The 19,218-nt window shown below is 41.9% G+C and overlaps 1 protein-coding gene across 1 annotated transcript; it reads right to left on the minus strand.

Annotated features, from left to right (window-relative positions):
- Nucleotides 1–341: 341 nt before the first annotated feature.
- GABARAPL2 (GABA type A receptor associated protein like 2) lies at nt 342–18,783 on the minus strand. Its single transcript, XM_075189148.1, has 4 exons — nt 18,675–18,783; nt 8,553–8,608; nt 4,852–5,024; nt 342–918 (listed from the first exon to the last, which is right to left on the minus strand). Exons 1-4 carry the CDS (start codon nt 18,706–18,708, stop codon nt 828–830), a joined length of 354 nt encoding a protein of 117 aa, XP_075045249.1. The 5' UTR covers nt 18,709–18,783; the 3' UTR covers nt 342–827.
- Between the last annotated feature and the right edge of the window lie 435 nt (nt 18,784–19,218).

Below are 19,218 nucleotides of genomic sequence, written 5' to 3' on the forward strand. Positions count from 1 at the left end.
ACTCACACTAATGCACCCTCACAACTATCCCAATCTCCACTCTGAGCCACACTCGCTCCTCTTGTTTCAGCTATGCCCTCTCCCACTTAGAATGTAAGCTCTCTAATGAGCAGGGTCCTTCATACCCTTTGTTTTCATGTCTGTGTTTATTTTGTCTACCTTGTATGTCCCTGTTTATATATGTCCTGCTTTCCCTACTGTACGGCGCCGCGGAGCACTGTGGTGACTTACATATCAAGGAGAATATTAAGAGCATACAATCTAAGCCATTCTAAACCACTATCCCAAATACAAAATAAATGTAAATATCAGAGCAAGAAAAGTGTAGCGAGCATCACACATAACGTACAGAATTGTTTTATTTGCAGGTATTTGTAAATCTGCATCGTTACATCCCGGTAATTACTGATTAACAATACCAATCACTGGATAGTTTCAGCTCTATGACTAATGCCGGCAAATTATCGGTCTTCAACATAATCCAAATACTTATGAATGCTACAGATGTGGTTTCATTAATTCAAACTCACCTCCTGATATATAATATTACAAACCCCTATGGCTGCCAAAGAGGCTGGCGGCTTATCCGCTATTCCCAATACACAGCTAGTCTCTTTGGCAGAAACATGGGGTTCTTCATAAAGCAGAAAGAAATTAAATTTAATTTACATTAAATAACTAGACTAAGACATACATGAAGGACAAGACTTGGTTAACTAAAATACATCCAGTTAATATGCACCTAAACTATAGGGTGGGTCGTTATACATGGCGTTAAAATAAAACCACCAACGTTATTTACAAGATTCACAGGCTGTAAGTAAGACTTAAAAGCCAAATGTATTCTCTCCGCTGTAAGCCACGTACAAAAAGCCATCTTCATCCTGTTCTTTCTCGTATAGCTGCCCCATGGTTAGACTGGAAGAGAAAGATATTAATATAAATTGCCGTGTCAGACTCTCCATTCCTTGTGCTTTGTTAAATGGCTATTACACCGTACTGGTCCTATACACATATTGAAAGCAGCAATTTTGTTGGCTGAACATAATATCATCATCACCATTTATTTATATAGCGCCACTGATTCCGCAGCGCTGTACAGAGAACTCATTCACATCAGTCCCTGCCCCATTGGAGCTTACAGTCTAAATTCCCTAACACACACAGACTGACAGACAGAGACAGACTAGGGTCAATTTTGATAGCAGCCAATTAACCTACCAGTATGTTTTTGGAGTGTGGGAGGAAACCGGAGCAAACTCACGCAAACACGGGGAGAACACACAAACTCCACACAAGGCCATGGTCGGGAATTGCACTCATAACCCCAGCGCTGTGAGGCAGAAGTGCTAACCACTTAGCTACCGTGCTGCCCCATATCCCTAAGGATGCAACCAGTAGATTCACGGATATATAACTGGTTCCTACTAAATGCACACTCTAATAATATGGCTGCCAGCGCTGGCTGTAGATTACACCCTTAATCTAGAATTAACAATTTACTTCAAACACAGTATTATAAGTAGCATTCAATGATATCGTCATACCTTCCAGGAATTTGCTATTGGATGGATAGCGGGGAAAAAATGTGATGATTTATCAGAGAAACATTTTTCTTGTCTACGTTTAGTATAGAGAACAGGGAGTCACTCGGAAGAATAATTCTTGCACAATTCGTCATAGTGCATGAAAGCTGACATATATATTTGTGGATGTTTTGTACTGGATGAACCTGTACTTGCAGTTTAGTGTCTCTAATATAATGTATGACTGGTTGAATTTTAGTGGAGCTCACAAAATGGAATAACCTGCAGCAGGGTGGCTAAGTGGTTAGCACTTCTGCCTCACAGGACTGGGGTCATGAGTTAAATTCTTGACCATGGGCTTATCTGTGAAGAGTTTGCATGTTCTCCCCGTGTTTGCGTGGGTTTCCTCCGGGTGCTCCAAAAACATACTGGTAGGTTAATTGGCTGCTAACAAATTGACGTGTGTGTGTGTGTGTTAGGGAATTTAAACTGTAAGCACCAATAGGGCAGGGACTGATGTGAATGAGTTCTCTGTACAGCGCTGCGGAATTAGTGGCGCTATATAAATAAATGGTGATGATGATGATAACCTGTGGGTGGCCAAACAGCCTAAATCCCACTGGTGTCATTGATGGATATCATTTTCAGCCTGAAACATTTGAATGGCCATCTCTGTTGGTCGGTAGAAGCTCACAGACAAGGTGGTTTTGGGCCTGTGGGCCAACAAATTTGCTAAATGTCTTAGGCTGAAAAGTGCAGTGGCTAGTGGGAAAGAAATCACCCTGCTTGTTCATGATCGTCTTGGCACGAACGAATGATACTGATCTATCCAAGTTCTGATTCCACTGAACTGGAAACTAACCATACAGTGTAAATAGGGGCGGTGGTAATAAGATGTTAGGGCTGGACTAGTCCCAGGTGACGATAGGCCTTGAGATGTCACCAGTGGCTGATGTTAGGGTTGGACTAGTCCCAGGTGACGATAGGCCTTGAGATGTCACCAGTGGCTGATATTAGGGTTGGACTAGTCCCAGGTGACGGTAGCCTTGAGATGTCACCAGTGGCTGATGTTAGGGTTGGACTAGTCCCAGGTGACGATAGGCCTTGAGATGTCACCAGTGGCTGATGTTAGGGCTGGACTAGTCCCAGGTGACGATAGGCCTTGAGATGTCACCAGTGGCTGATGTTAGGGTTGGACTAGTCCCCGGTGACGATAGGCCTTGAGATGTCACCAGTGGCTGATGTTAGGGTTGGACTAGTCCCCGGTGACGATAGGCCTTGAGATGTCACCAGTGGCTGATGTTAGGGCTGGACTAGTCCCAGGTGACGATAGGCCTTGAGATGTCACCAGTGGCTGATGTTAGGGTTGGACTAGTCCCCGGTGACGGTAGCCTTGAGATGTCACCAGTGGCTGATATTAGGGTTGGACTAGTCCCAGGTGACGATAGGCCTTGAGATGTCACCGGTGGCTGATGTTAGGGCTGGACTAGTCCCAGGTGACGGTAGCCTTGAGATGTCACCAGTGGCTGATATTAGGGTTGGACTAGTCCCCGGTGACGATAGGCCTTGAGATGTCACCAGTGGCTGATGTTAGGGTTGGACTAGTCCCAGGTGACGATAGGCCTTGAGATGTCACCAGTGGCTGATGTTAGTGTTGGACTAGTCCCTGGTGACGATAGGCCTTGAGATGTCACCAGTGGCTGATGTTAGGGTTGGACTAGTCCCAGGTGACGATAGGCCTTGAGATGTCACCAGTGGCTGATATTAGGGTTGGACTAGTCCCAGGTGACGGTAGCCTTGAGATGTCACCAGTGGCTGATGTTAGGGTTGGACTAGTCCCAGGTGACGATAGGCCTTGAGATGTCACCAGTGGCTGATGTTAGGGTTGGACTAGTCCCCGGTGACGATAGGCCTTGAGATGTCACCAGTGGCTGATGTTAGGGCTGGACTAGTCCCAGGTGACGATAGGCCTTGAGATGTCACCAGTGGCTGATGTTAGGGTTGGACTAGTCCCCGGTGACGGTAGCCTTGAGATGTCACCAGTGGCTGATATTAGGGTTGGACTAGTCCCAGGTGACGATAGGCCTTGAGATGTCACCAGTGGCTGATGTTAGGGCTGGACTAGTCCCAGGTGACGGTAGCCTTGAGATGTCACCAGTGGCTGATATTAGGGTTGGACTAGTCCCCGGTGACGATAGGCCTTGAGATGTCACCAGTGGCTGATGTTAGGGTTGGACTAGTCCCAGGTGACGATAGGCCTTGAGATGTCACCAGTGGCTGATGTTAGTGTTGGACTAGTCCCCGGTGACGATAGGCCTTGAGATGTCACCAGTGGCTGATGTTAGGGTTGGACTAGTCCCAGGTGACGATAGGCCTTGAGATGTCACCAGTGGCTGATATTAGGGTTGGACTAGTCCCAGGTGACGGTAGCCTTGAGATGTCACCAGTGGCTGATGTTAGGGTTGGACTAGTCCCAGGTGACGATAGGCCTTGAGATGTCACCAGTGGCTGATATTAGGGTTGGACTAGTCCCAGGTGACGGTAGCCTTGAGATGTCACCAGTGGCTGATGTTAGGGTTGGACTAGTCCCAGGTGACGATAGGCCTTGAGATGTCACCAGTGGCTGATGTTAGGGCTGGACTAGTCCCAGGTGACGGTAGCCTTGAGATGTCACCAGTGGCTGATATTAGGGTTGGACTAGTCCCCGGTGACGATAGGCCTTGAGATGTCACCAGTGGCTGATGTTAGGGTTGGACTAGTCCCAGGTGACGATAGGCCTTGAGATGTCACCAGTGGCTGATGTTAGTGTTGGACTAGTCCCCGGTGACGATAGGCCTTGAGATGTCACCAGTGGCTGATGTTAGGGTTGGACTAGTCCCAGGTGACGGTAGCCTTGAGATGTCACCAGTGGCTGATGTTAGGGTTGGACTAGTCCCAGGTGACGATAGGCCTTGAGATGTCACCAGTGGCTGATGTTAGGGTTGGACTAGTCCCAGGTGACGATAGGCCTTGAGATGTCACCAGTGGCTGATGTTAGGGTTGGACTAGTCCCAGGTGACGGTAGCCTTGAGATGTCACCAGTGGCTGATGTTAGGGTTGGACTAGTCCCAGTGGCACGTCGGATCTGCTCATTTTCATGCATTTTTATTTCTGTACAGAACTTGTCCTTATGTATAATGCATGTTTTTTAAAATAAATGACTGTATTAAGAAGCACTATGGCTGTTTTATGAATCTCTCGCCCTTCCCGTAAAAAAACCCCACATCCTATGTTAATGACTTCCCCCTGTGTTTCCATCATAAAGAAGGATTCTTGCCTCACCCACCTAGACTGAGGTACCGTCTTGTCTACAAACAAGAAGATTGCTTTTTCTGAAGGCAGCTGGATGCGTTTCCTGATTATCCACATAAACTGGGCCACGGTGATATCCGAGGGAACCAGGTATTTCCGCTTGTCAATATCCACAATCTGAGAGCCGGACACTTTCTCCACGATTACCTAGGAAGCACAAAAGTTTTATTTAGGGCAATCGCATAGAACATGAACAGCAACAACTACTTGTGTTCTTGGTGCTTAATTTAAACTCCTCAAACTTCACAACTACAATCAAATACATTTTGTTTCTTAATAGTTTGACAATGAATTGTTGGAAGCTTGTAGGAGTCTGGGCAGATTTGTGCGCTCAGAACTAGCAGCGACGATGGAGATTCCTTTACTTTTCTGCTACAGTTTAGAAAATGAAAGGAAATCATTGATTGGTTGATGGGGATTACGGTTCGGTTTTGCACAATCACCTGTGCAGCAGTTTTTATGAAATGTCTCCAAAATATCTGGAACTTTTTAAAAACAAAATGATAATAACAATGCATCGTTCGAAATCACACATTACAACGATAGTGTTTCGGAGCAGTGTTCATGTAGGTCTACAGATTATTGCCATTTTGCCATTGACTCTATATCTAAAACATGTTACACACATCTAAAAAACATTTCCAGAATTCGCACATATCTCAAGCAAGACACTGCAAAAACCTTAATTCATGCACTTATCTCCCACATTGACTATTGCAATTCCCTCCTTACTGGTCTTCCCCAAAACAGACTCAAACCCCTACAATCTATTTTGCACGCTGCGGCAAGATGGATTTTCCTTGCAAATCGTTATTCCTCTGTTGAATCACTCTGTATGTCTCTACACTGGTTGCCTGTTTTCTACCGAATCCAATATAAAATACTCTTACTAACCTACAAGGCCATCAACAAAGCTGCACCAACATACATCTCCTCTCTTGTCACAAAATATCTCCCAACTGGGCAACTCCGTTCTGCACAAGATCTACGTCTCTCATCCACCCTCATTACATCCTCCCATTCCCGGTTACAGGACATTTTCAGGCGGCACCAACTCTATGGCATTCTCTCCCTCTCACAATAAGACTCTCCTCTGGTCTACAAACTTTCAAGTGTTCTCTGAAAACCCACCTCTTGAGACAAGCTTATAATATTCCTCAACCACCCTCTTAACCTCACTACATTACCCTATTACCATCCGTTACACAATTTCACACAAGACAACTACCCCTTGACCAACATTGTTGTGTGACAGGATCATTTAGCTTATGAATCACTTTTACCTTTGCAGTCTGGCTGGGCCGAAATGCAAAATGTAGACTTAACCTCATGTGTCAAACTCCAATTGTCCCATAGATTGTAAGCTTACCAGCAGGGCCTTCTCACCTCTTTGTCTGTTTTACCCAGTTTGTTTATTAGTTTACTGTGTTTGTCCCCAATTGTAAAGCGCTACGGACTATGTTGGCGTTATATAAATAAATGATGATGATGATGATGATGATAGTTGACTATGACAAACCATATTTAGGGTTAAATATTAAAGCCTCTCCTCTGCCTCTCCCCCTTCTTTCCCCTTCCCTGCCTCCGTCCCTCCGTCTGTCCACCCCTTCCCTTAGATTGTACGCTCTGAGCAGGGCCATCTCTCCTCCTGTTTCCACCACTTCTAACTCTGCTCTCCAGCTACTTTGCCCTCCTCCTTGAGGGCCCTCCTCCCCCCTCTGGGGGTCTCCCTGTCTTCCGCGCCCTCCTTTTGGGCCCCGCCATTTGCGGATAGTCCCCCCGCCCTCACTGGCTGTGCATTGAGCTTACCGAGTTACTGTGCTTTATGTTTACTGTACTGTGCTGTCTCACCTTGTATTGTAATTCGTTTTTGTCCCTGTACGGCGCCACGGACACCTTGTGGCGCCCTATAAATAAAAATTAATAATAATAATAATAATAATAATAATAATAATAAAGAGCGCTTGTTGCTTACACAACAGCATTCAAGGGAATGCAGCATTATCAATTCACTAGGAACCCCCTGTGTAGAATCATTTCTCAGCCAATTTGTATCATATATCCCCTTATTAGGATTACCAAGCCCCTTATAGTGTCTATGTTTATTCCAAAGGACCTGAAAATTGGTGCAAATAACCTCTTAGCCTTTATGTCTTTAAATTTCCAAAAATAAGTGTTGTAGTTAGTTTTGAATAAGTCTTATTTTTTACATACATGTTAAACTCTGGTTTGATGTTACAGGTGAATGCACTGCGTGAATACACCCCGAGGATACACATACCACAGGTAGAGAAACCCTGGTGTAGATCATATGCTATAGACAGTTTGGTCCTGTAACTTTACATATTTAAAGGGCTGTGACACTGAAGGCTGCTTAATTACTGTAAGTGTGGACAGGAATGCTGTATTGCCACCTACGTGTTTCATTTTACTAACTTCCCCCTCCCCCAAACAGAGCCCGGGGGGCTGTTCCTGCAGTCGTTGTTGCCAGGGCGCGAGTCAGCCACTTTAAAATGCCAGTGGGGGAAGGTGGGTAGTGAATGACGTGTGAGGGTGGGGGAGGAAAATATCATACAGCAACACAGTCCCCATTATTTGCTATGGGTACTGCGGTCATCATCCAATGCAAGAAGCTATGAGAAGATAAACTTTTCGTAGTTCTCCCCTGTTAGCAGCACAAATCAATGGGGGTAAGTGGAGAGGCTCACAGGTCCAGCTGCGACCACCCAGTCTCTCGCAGCCTCCAGCCAAATGCTAGCTCCATGGTGTACAATACAGGCAGATCTTCACTGGGGTCCAGCAAACAGTCACTTCATCATGAAGTTAATTCTCCCATTCGAAGCAATTCACAATCCCATCTTTTTTCTACTATTTCTTATTATTATTTTTTATTTAAATTTATTATTATTTCTTTTTCACTAGTGAACAAAGCGTGGGGGTGGGTGGTGACACTAGTGAACAAAGCGTGGGGGTGGGTGGGGGCACTAGTGAATAAAGCGTGGGGGTGGGTGGGGGCACTAGTAAACAAAGCGTGGGGGTGGGTGGGGGCACTAGTGAACAAAGCGTGGGGGTGGGTGGGGGCACTAGTGAACAAAGCGTGGGGGTGGGTGGGTGCACTAGTAAACAAAGCGTGGGGATGGGTGGGGGCACTAGTGAACAAAGCGTGGGGGCAGGTGGAGGCACTAGTGAACTAAGCGTGGGGGCAGGTGGAGGCACTAGTGAACTAAGCGTGGGGGTGGGTGGGTTTTGGCACTAGTAAATGACGTATGGGTGGTTGGGGTCTCTAGTGAATGACGTGGGAGTGGGTGGTTTTGGCACTGGTATATGACGTGTGGGTGGGGGCACTAGTCAGTGATGTTTTGGGTGGGTTGGTGCATGGCTGGGGGCACTAGTTAATGACGAGAGGTTGGTTGTCGGCACTAGTGGATGACGCGAGGGGCCAGGGGGGCTAGGGAATGATGTGTAGGGGAAGAGGAGGTAGGAAAATGTAACTATAAGTAAGCCTCAAAGTTGTATTACTAGATTCTAGTTTCCCGGGTGACCTCACTGGTAAGTAGATTCTATTACAAATAATGGCTCATGCCACAAATGGAAAATACAGTACAAATTGAAAGTCCAGTAAAGCACACTGAATAATTAATCACAATACAGAAACAAGATAATAAAATGCTTTACCGGAACACGGTCTGGATACTTGGCTCGGATTTTCGCCGACTCCACACACCTGTGTTCTAAAACAGAAAAAAAAACATTGCAGGTATCAAGTAAGATTTGATAACATGTATATGCGATATAGTCCATACAGAAGGAGGGATGGTGTCACAATGTGACAAGCAGCATCGGAAAATGAACTCCGTAATGTTGGTGAGGTCACACAATAACCTGTGTTGTAACCGGAAATGGAACAGACAAATTATATATGTGTTTGGTGGTGTTCTCAGAATGGAATGAGGAAGGATTCACATGACCGTCATGTATACGATCATCTACAAGCAGGATGCATTTATATCACAGAAGTTAGATGTGTGGATAAAACCCCCTAACATAGCATCCACAAATAAATGGTAAAAAGAAGGACAATGGCAGAAAGAAAAGGATACAGAACTTTACTGGTCAAAGCAACAACCTACTGGTGTATGTAGCAGTGGATGATTAGCATGAATGTAATGTGAAAAGGTCCCCAATCCCTGATGAGTACGGAAGCAGCTAATAATTTAAAGTGAGTCAAAAGGTAAGAAAAGTAGGCGCCTGATAGGTCAGTATATCTGTGATTACTCCAGTGATAGTACACTATAAGAAAGCGCTATAATACACCTACATTACTATAAAAACATTGAGACGATATGCGTAGGGCCACTTACCTACTCTAAAAATTGTATAGGCTATATTTGCCCATTTATTTACTTCTCGTTACTCTGGAACCACATTGGAAGAAAACTACAAGTACCAACACTCTATAGATACGTAAAGTCCACCTAAGCTTATTTTTTATTGCTATCTGATATATGTGTAAATTGTATTTTTCTTATTAAATGTTTTAATATATTACTAAACTATATGGTCATTCTCTTCTTTATATGGTCTCTGTGCTGCCAGTGACTATTACAAAGTACAAGCTGGAGACCTTAGATGACCTCGTGAGTTTGCTTCCATAAAACACATCCCAAGTAACCATTTGGTCTTGATCGCGACCAGCTGCTATTCTATGTAATCATTCTCATCAGTCCCTATCCATTGGAGCTTACACTCTAAATTCCATAACACACACACCCACATTTTTACCAAAAGGCCAAGTAACCTATCAGTATGTTTTTGGACTGTGCGGGAAGGAACCAGCTTATGCGGAGGGAAACCCAAGCAAACACAGGGAGAACATACAAACTCCACACAAATAGGGTCATGGTAGGGATCGAACTCATGACCTCAGCGCTGTGATCCAGTCATGCTAACCACTGTGCCACGATTTGGCAAATAAATTGGCTGTATTCTCATCAACATCAGTACTGCTTACAACTGGCGTGCACTTAGTTGCTTTTGCTGCTGATAATACAGTAATATATTTGTTGACTGATGACGGAAACTTTAATAAAGTACTATCTATAATCCACTATCCTATATACTTGTTTGACAATATACAGTTGTTATAATAGTTCCTTCATAGCCAAATATATATATAAATGTTCTGTACTATAATGAGCTGCTGAAACAGGAACGTTATAGGTCCTCTTTTGTTAAGAACAGGCTATATATAGCTTTAACCAACCCCCGGAAAAAACTCCCCTGCTCCACATCTATGCTCTATTAATTAGAGACAGTAGAGGGAAAGAGCGAGAACTACATGGAGCACGTTCTATCGTCATCTAACAGGTTAATCATTGCACATAACATGACATCTTCTTGTCCACTTTCTAGAAACCGATTAAACTCACAGATTATGCAAAACGATTTGAATTACTTAAATCTGAACCGATTGACTACAAACCATCATCTGACTTACATCAATCTGGGAACTGTAAGATATGTCTAGAACACACTTCTAAAAAGAAGCCAAATGAAAAATCTCAATATTAATAAATGTTTTTTTGTTTCATGTAAATGATGAACATAGATAACACTTAGGCCTCAAACCCAGTGGTGTTAATTACCAGCAGTTTAAAAGCATCTGTACTGTTGGTAAAACGCATGTAAACGAGTAGAACGATATAAACCACAACCACTTCCACAAGAGGATGCTAGAATTACGGTCCAGTATAAATTTCAGAAAGCTTCTTGTTTTATACACACGTGCTTAGTGTGGATACACACATCATGGAAGCCTACGGTGAGCACATAAGTTTATAAAAACACTAGTGACAAACGTGTTTCACCTGTCTTATCACTTGCATTAAAAACGCTAACGCAATGCTAATGGATGCCTGACCACATCTAAACTTATCGACAAATAGAACCCGTTGGTTTAATTGACCCATTATTAGCGTACTGCATTGGTTCAATGTGCTGTATCCAATGCGTTTACCACAGCACACGGCTCCAAAGAGCTGTTGGAGAAAGAGAAGGAAATACTCCGAGGAGCGTGAGATAGATAGAGGAGACTGTGGGAAGATAATAATGTGTGAAGGCAAATCATGAGGTAGTGTGTGATGGGGGATATACAGACATGAGGCGGTGTATATTATGAGGTATATACAGACATGAGGCGCTGTATATTATGGGGGATATACAGACATGAGGCAGTGTATATTATGGGGATATACAGACATGAGGCAGTGTATATTATGGGGATATACAGACATGAGGCGGTGTATATTATGGGGGATATACAGACATGAGGCAGTGTATATTATGGGGGATATATACAGACATGAGGCAGTGTATATTATGGGGGATATATACAGACATGAGGCAGTGTATATTATGGGGGATATATACAGACATGAGGCAGTGTATATTATGGGGGATATATACAGACATGAGGCAGTGTATATTATGGGGGATATACAGACATGAGGTAGTGTGATGGGGGATATACAGACATGAGGTAGTGTGTGATGGGGGATATACAGACATGAGGCAGTGTATATTATGGGGTATATACAGACATGAGGCGGTGTATATTATGAGGTATATACAGAGATGAGGCAGTGTATATTATGAGGTATATACAGACATGAGGCGGTGTATATTATGAGGTATATACAGACATGAGGCGGTGTATATTATGGGGGATATACAGACATGAGGCAGTGTATATTATGGGGTATATACAGACATGAGGCGGTGTATATTATGAGGTATATACAGAGATGAGGCAGTGTATATTATGAGGTATATACAGACATGAGGCGGTGTATATTATGAGGTATATACAGACATGAGGCGGTGTATATTATGAGGTATATACAGACATGAGGCGGTGTATATTATGAGGTATATACAGACATGAGGCGGTGTATATTATGAGGTATATACAGACATGAGGCGGTGTATATTATGAGGTATATACAGACATGAGGCGGTGTATATTATGAGGTATATACAGAGATGAGGCGGTGTATATTATGAGGTATATACAGAGATGAGGCGGTGTATATTATGAGGTATATATACAGAGATGAGGCGGTGTATATTATGAGGTATATACAGAGAAGAGGAGGTGTATATTATGAGGTATATACAGACATGAGGCGGTGTATATTATGAGGTATATATACAGACATGAGGCGCTGTATATTATGAGGTATATACAGAGATGAGGCGGTGTATATTATGAGGTATATACAGAGATGAAGCGGTGTATATTATAAGGTATATATACAGAGATGAGGCGGTGTATATTATGAGGTATATATACAGAGATGAGGCGGTGTATATCATGAGGTATATACAGAGATGGAGCGGTGTATATCATGAGGTATATACAGAGATGAGGCGGTGTATATTATGAGGGATATACAGAGATGAAGCTGTGTATATTATGAGGTATATACAGAGATGAAGCTGTGTATATTATGAGGTATATATACAGAGATGAGGCGGTGTATATTATGAGGTATATACAGAGATGAGGCGGTGTATATTATGAGGTATATATACAGAGATGAGGAAGTGTATATTATGAGGTATATACAGAGATGAGGCGGTATATATTATGGGGGAAATACAGAGATGAGGCGGTGTATATTATGGGGGATATGCAGAGATGAGGCGGTGTATATTATGGGGTATATGCAGAGATGAGGCGGGGTATATACAGACATGAGGCGGTGTATATTATGAGGGATATACAGAGATGAAGCTGTGTATATTATGAGGGATATACAGAGATGAAGCTGTGTATATTATGAGGTATATACAGAGATGAAGCTGTGTATATTATGAGGTATATATACAGAGATGAGGCGGTGTATATTATGAGGTATATACAGAGATGAGGCGGTGTATATTATGAGGTATATATACAGAGATGAGGAAGTGTATATTATGAGGTATATACAGAGATGAGGCGGTATATATTATGGGGGAAATACAGAGATGAGGCGGTGTATATTATGGGGGATATGCAGAGATGAGGCGGTGTATATTATGAGGTATATACAGACATGAGGCAGTGTATATTATGGGGATATACAGACATGAGGCAGTGTATATTATGGGGCATATACAGACATGAGGCGGTGTATATTATGGGGGATATACAGACATGAGGCGGTGTATATTATGAGGTATATACAGACATGAGGCAGTGTATATTATGCGGTATATATACAGACATGAGGCGGTGTATATTATGAGGTATATACAGAAAAGAGGCGGTGTATATTATGAGGTATATATACAGACATGAGGCGGTGTATATTATGAGGTACATACAGAGATGAGGCGGTGTATATTATGAGGTATATACAGACATGAGGCAGTGTATATTATGCGGTATATATACAGACATGAGGCGGTGTATATTATGAGGTATATACAGAAAAGAGGCGGTGTATATTATGAGGTATATATACAGACATGAGGCGGTGTATATTATGAGGTATATACAGAGATGAGGCGGTGTATATTATGAGGTATATATACAGACATGAGGCGGTGTATATTATGAGGTATATACAGAGATGAGGCGGTGTATATTATGAGGTATATATACAGAGATGAGGCGGTATATATTAAGGGGGATATACAGAGATGAGGGGGTGTATATTATGGGGGATATACAGAGATGAGGCGGTGTATATTATGAGGTATATACAGACATGAGGCGGTGTATATTATGGGGTTTATACAGAGATGAGGCGGTGTATATTATGGGGATATACAGACATGAGGCGGTGTATATTATGGGGGATATACAGACATGAGGCGGTGTATATTATGAGGTATATACAGAGATGAGGCGGTGTATATTATGGGGATATACAGACATGAGGCGGTGTATATTATGGGGGATATACAGACATGAGGCTGTGTATATTATGAGGTATATACAGACATGAGGCGGTGTATATTATGAGGTATATACAGACATGAGGCGGTGTATATTATGGGGATATACAGACATGAGGCGGTGTATATTATGGGGGATATACAGACATGAGGCGGTGTATATTATGGGGGATATACAGACATGAGGCGGTGTATATTATGGGGGATATACAGACATGAGGCGGTGTATATTATGGGGGATATACAGACATGAGGCGGTGTATATTATGGGGGATATACAGAGATGAGGCGGTGTATATTATGGGGGATATACAGAGATGAGGCGGTGTATATTATGAGGTATATATACAGAGATGAGGCTGTGTATATTATGAGGTATATACAGAGATGAGGCGGTGTATATTATGAGGTATATACAGAGATGAGGCGGTGTATATTATGAGGTATATACAGAGATGAGGCGGTGTATATTATGAGGTATATACAGACATGAGGCGGTGTATATTATGAGGTATATACAGACATGAGGCGGTGTATATTATGAGGTATATACAGACATGAGGCGGTGTATATTAAGAGGTATATACAGACATTAGGCGGTGTATATTATGAGGTATATACAGACATGAGGCGGTGTATATTATGGGAATATACAGACATGAGGCGGTGTATATTATGGGAATATACAGACATGAGGCGGTGTATATTATGGGGGATATACAGACATGAGGCGGTGTATATTATGGGGGATATACAGACATGAGGCGGTGTATATTATGGGGGATATACAGACATGAGGCGGTGTATATTATGGGGGATATACAGACATGAGGCGGTGTATATTATGGGGGATATACAGACATGAGGCGGTGTATATTATGGGGGATATACAGAGATGAGGCTGTGTATATTATGAGGTATATATACAGAGATGAGGCGGTGTATATTATGAGGTATATACAGACATGAGGCGGTGTATATTATGAGGTATATACAGACATGAGGCGGTGTATATTATGAGGTATATACAGAGATGAGGCGGTGTATATTATGGGGATATACAGACATGAGGCGGTGTATATTATGGGGGATATACAGACATGAGGCGGTGTATATTATGAGCTATATACAGAGATGAGGCGGTGTATATTATGAGGTATATACAGACATGAGGCAGTGTATATTATGAGGTATATACAGACATGAGGCGGTGTATATTATGAGGTATATACAGACATGAGGCGGTGTATATTATGAGGTATATACAGACATGAGGCGGTGTATATTATGAGGTATATACAGACATGAGGCGGTGTATATTATGAGGTATATACAGAGATGAGGCGGTGTATATTATGGGGATATACAGACATAAGGCGGTGTATATTATGGGGGATATACAGACATGAGGCGGTGTATATTATGGGGGATATACAGACATGAGGCGTGTATATTATGGGATATATACAGAGATGAGGCGGTGTATATTATGGGGTATATACAGAGATGAGGCGGTGTATATTATGGGGTATATACAGAGATGAGGCGGTGTATATTATGAGGTATATACAGACATGAGGCGGTGTATATTATGAGGTATATACAGACATGAAGCGGTGTATATTATGAGGTATATACAGAGATGAGGCGGTGTATATTATGAGGTATATATACAGAGATGAGGCGGTGTATATTATGAGGTATATACAGACATGAGGCGGTGTATATTATGAGGTATATACAGACATGAAGCGGTGTATATTATGAGGTATATACAGAGATGAGGCGATGCATATTATGAGGTATATATACAGAGATGAGGCGGTGCATATTATGAGGTATATACAGACATGAGGCGGTGTATATTATGAGGTATATACAGACATGAGGCGGTGTATATTATGAGGTATATACAGACATGAGGCGGTGTATATTATGGGGGATATACAGACATGAGGCGGTGTATATTATGGGGGATATACAGACATGAGGCGGTGTATATTATGGGGGATATACAGACATGAGGCGGTGTATATTATGGGGGATATACAGACATGAGGCGTGTATATTATGGGATATATACAGAGAAGAGGCTGTGTATATTATGAGGTATATTTACAGAGATGAGGCGGTGTATATTATGGGGTATATACAGAGATGAGGCGGTGTATATTATGAGGTATATACAGAGATGAGGCGGTGTATATTATGAGGTATATATACAGACATGAGGCGGTGTATATTATGAGGTATATACAGAGATGAGGCGGTGTATATTATGAGGTATATACAGAGATGAGGCGGTGTATATTATGAGGTATATATACAGAGATGAGGCGGTGTATATTATGAGGTATATACAGAGATGAGGCGGTGTATATTATGGGGGATATACAGAGATGAGGCGGTGTATATTATGAGGTATATATACAGACATGAGGCGGTGTATATTATGAGGTATATATACAGACATGAAGCGGTGTATATTATGAGGTATATATACAGAGATGAGGGACTGTATATTATGAGGTATATATACAGAGATCAGGCGTTGTATATTATGAGGTATATATACAGAGATGAGGCGGTGTATATTATGGGGGATATATACAGAGATGAGGCGGTGTATATTTTGGGGGATATACAGAGATGAGGCGGTGTATATTATGGGGGATATATACAGAGATGAGGCGGTGTATATTTTGGGGGATATACAGAGATGAGGCGGTGTATATTATGGGGTATATACAGAGATGAGGCGGTGTATATTATGAGGTATATACAGACATGAGGCTGTGTATATTATGAGGTGTATACAGAGCTGAAGCGGTGTATATTATGAGGTATATATACAGACATGAGGCGGTGTATATTATGAGGTATATATACAGAGATGAGGCGGTGTATATTATGAGGTATATATACAGAGATGAGGCGGTGTATATTATGAGGTATATATACAGAGATGAGGCGGTGTATATTATGAGGTATATACAGAGATGAGGCGTTGTATATTATGAGGTATATACAGAGATGAGGCGTTGTATATTATGAGGTATATACAGAGATGAGGCGTTGTATATTATGGGGGATATACAGAGATGAGGCGTTGTATATTATGAGGTATATACAGAGATGAGGCGGTGTATATTATGGGGGATATACAGAGATGAGGCGGTGTATATTATGAGGTATATATACAGAGATGAGGCGGTGTATATTATGAGGGATATACAGAGATGAGGCGTTGTATATTATGAGGTATATACAGAGATGAGGCGGTGTATATTATGAGGTATATACAGAGATGAGGCGGTGTATATTATGAGGGATATACAGAGATGAGGCGGTGTATATTATGAGGTGTATACAGGAGATGAGGCAGTGTATATTATGAGGTATATATACAGACATGAAGCGGTGTATATTATGAGGTATATATATACAGAGATGAGGCGGTGTATATTATGAGGTATATATACAGAGATGAGGCGGTGTATATTATGAGGTATATACAGAGATGAGGCGGTGTATATTATGAGGTATATACAGACATGAGGCGGTGTATATTATGGGGTATATACAGAGATGAGGCGGTGTATATTATGGGGGATATACAGACATGAGGCGGTGTATATTATGAGGTATATATACAGAGATGAAGCGGTGTATATTATGGGGGATATACAGACATGAGGCGGTGTATATTATGAGGTATATATACAGAGATGAGGCGGTGTATATTATGAGGTATATACAGAGATGAGGCGTTGTATATTATGAGGTATATACAGAGATGATGCGTTGTATATTATGAGGTATATACAGAGATGAGGCGTTGTATATTATGAGGTATATACAGAGATGAGGCGTTGTATATTATGGGGGATATACAGAGATGAGGCGTTGTATATTATGGGGGATATACAGAGATGAGGCGTTGTATATTATGGGGGATATACAGAGATGAGGCGGTGTATATTATGGGGGATATACAGAGATGAGGCGGTGTATATTATGAGGTATATATACAGAGATGAGGCAGTGTATATTATGAGGGATATACAGAGATGAGGCGTTGTATATTATGAGGTATATACAGAGATGAGGCGGTGTATATTATGAGGTATATACAGAGATGAGGCGGTGTATATTATGAGGGATATACAGAGATGAGGCAGTGTATATTATGAGGTGTATACAGGAGATGAGGCAGTGTATATTATGAGGTATATATACAGACATGAAGCGGTGTATATTATGAGGTATATATATACAGAGATGAGGCAGTGTATATTATGAGGTATATATACAGAGATGAGGCGGTGTATATTATGAGGTATATACAGAGATGAGGCGGTGTATATTATGAGGTATATACAGACATGAGGCGGTGTATATTATGGGGTATATACAGAGATGAGGCGGTGTATATTATGGGGGATATACAGACATGAGGCGGTGTATATTATGAGGTATATATACAGAGATGAAGCGGTGTATATTATGGGGGATATACAGACATGAGGCGGTGTATATTATGAGGTATATATACAGAGATGAAGCGGTGTATATTATGAGGTATATATACAGAGATGAAGCGGTGTATATTATGAGGTACATATACAGAGATGAAGCGGTGTATATTATGAGGTATATACAGACATGAGGCAGTGTATATTATGAGGTAGGTGTGTGTATAGTATTATGTATATATGTATTATTATATATATATATATATATATATATATATATATATATATATATATATATATATATATATATACACACACACACAGATATAAGGTACACAGTGATATACAGGTAATGCCCCGGACCCCCCGCTCTCACCCAGTGCGTGGTCTTCTTTAAACATCCACTTCATGTTACCGGACAGTGACAGCAGCGACAACAACAACAGGGCGTGGTCTCCCTCTGACAACACTTCCGGAACAGAACGTTCCCGGACTCCGCCCACACGGCCGAGGAGGGGCGTTGCGGGGGCGTGGCCTGGTGTCAGTGACAGTCACGGTGCAGTCAGCTGTCTGTGTGATCCTCCATCACCTGGTTATGTGCAGTGAGGGATCTGCTCTATGTATCTACAAGTACAAATATATGTATTTAATCTATTAGTATTGAAGCCAATATATTGGATGCAAACTCTATATACAGATCATTATTCATATTAAGGTAGCAAAGTGAGTAATTTTAGCTCTTGCAGCAATAACTGTTTTTGACACTGAATCTCTGGGAAATCAGTATTATAGGTTGGTGGAGGATGAAGGATATGTCTGAACTCTAAGGGGTCTATTAGTCATTGGGGCTAATGGGATGGCGGTAACTGTTATTAGCAGAATACAAGACAAGAATTCTTATAGCGCTTCACAATAGACTC

Source organism: Mixophyes fleayi, chromosome 10 (genome assembly GCF_038048845.1).
Source record: "Mixophyes fleayi isolate aMixFle1 chromosome 10, aMixFle1.hap1, whole genome shotgun sequence".
NCBI lineage: Eukaryota > Metazoa > Chordata > Amphibia > Anura > Limnodynastidae > Mixophyes > Mixophyes fleayi.

Bases quoted from the DNA above. Each gene is read 5' to 3' on its own strand.
- GABARAPL2 (XM_075189148.1), bottom strand. From the start codon at position 18,708: ATGAAGTGGATGTTTAAAGAAGACCACGCACTGG. The intron at 8,609-18,674 runs GTGAGAGCGGGG...TTTCTGTTTTAG, and splicing joins TAAAGAAGACCACGCACTGG to AACACAGGTGTGTGGAGTCG. The intron at 919-4,851 runs GTGGGTGAGGCA...TTTCTCTTCCAG, and splicing joins AAGACGGTACCTCAGTCTAG to TCTAACCATGGGGCAGCTAT.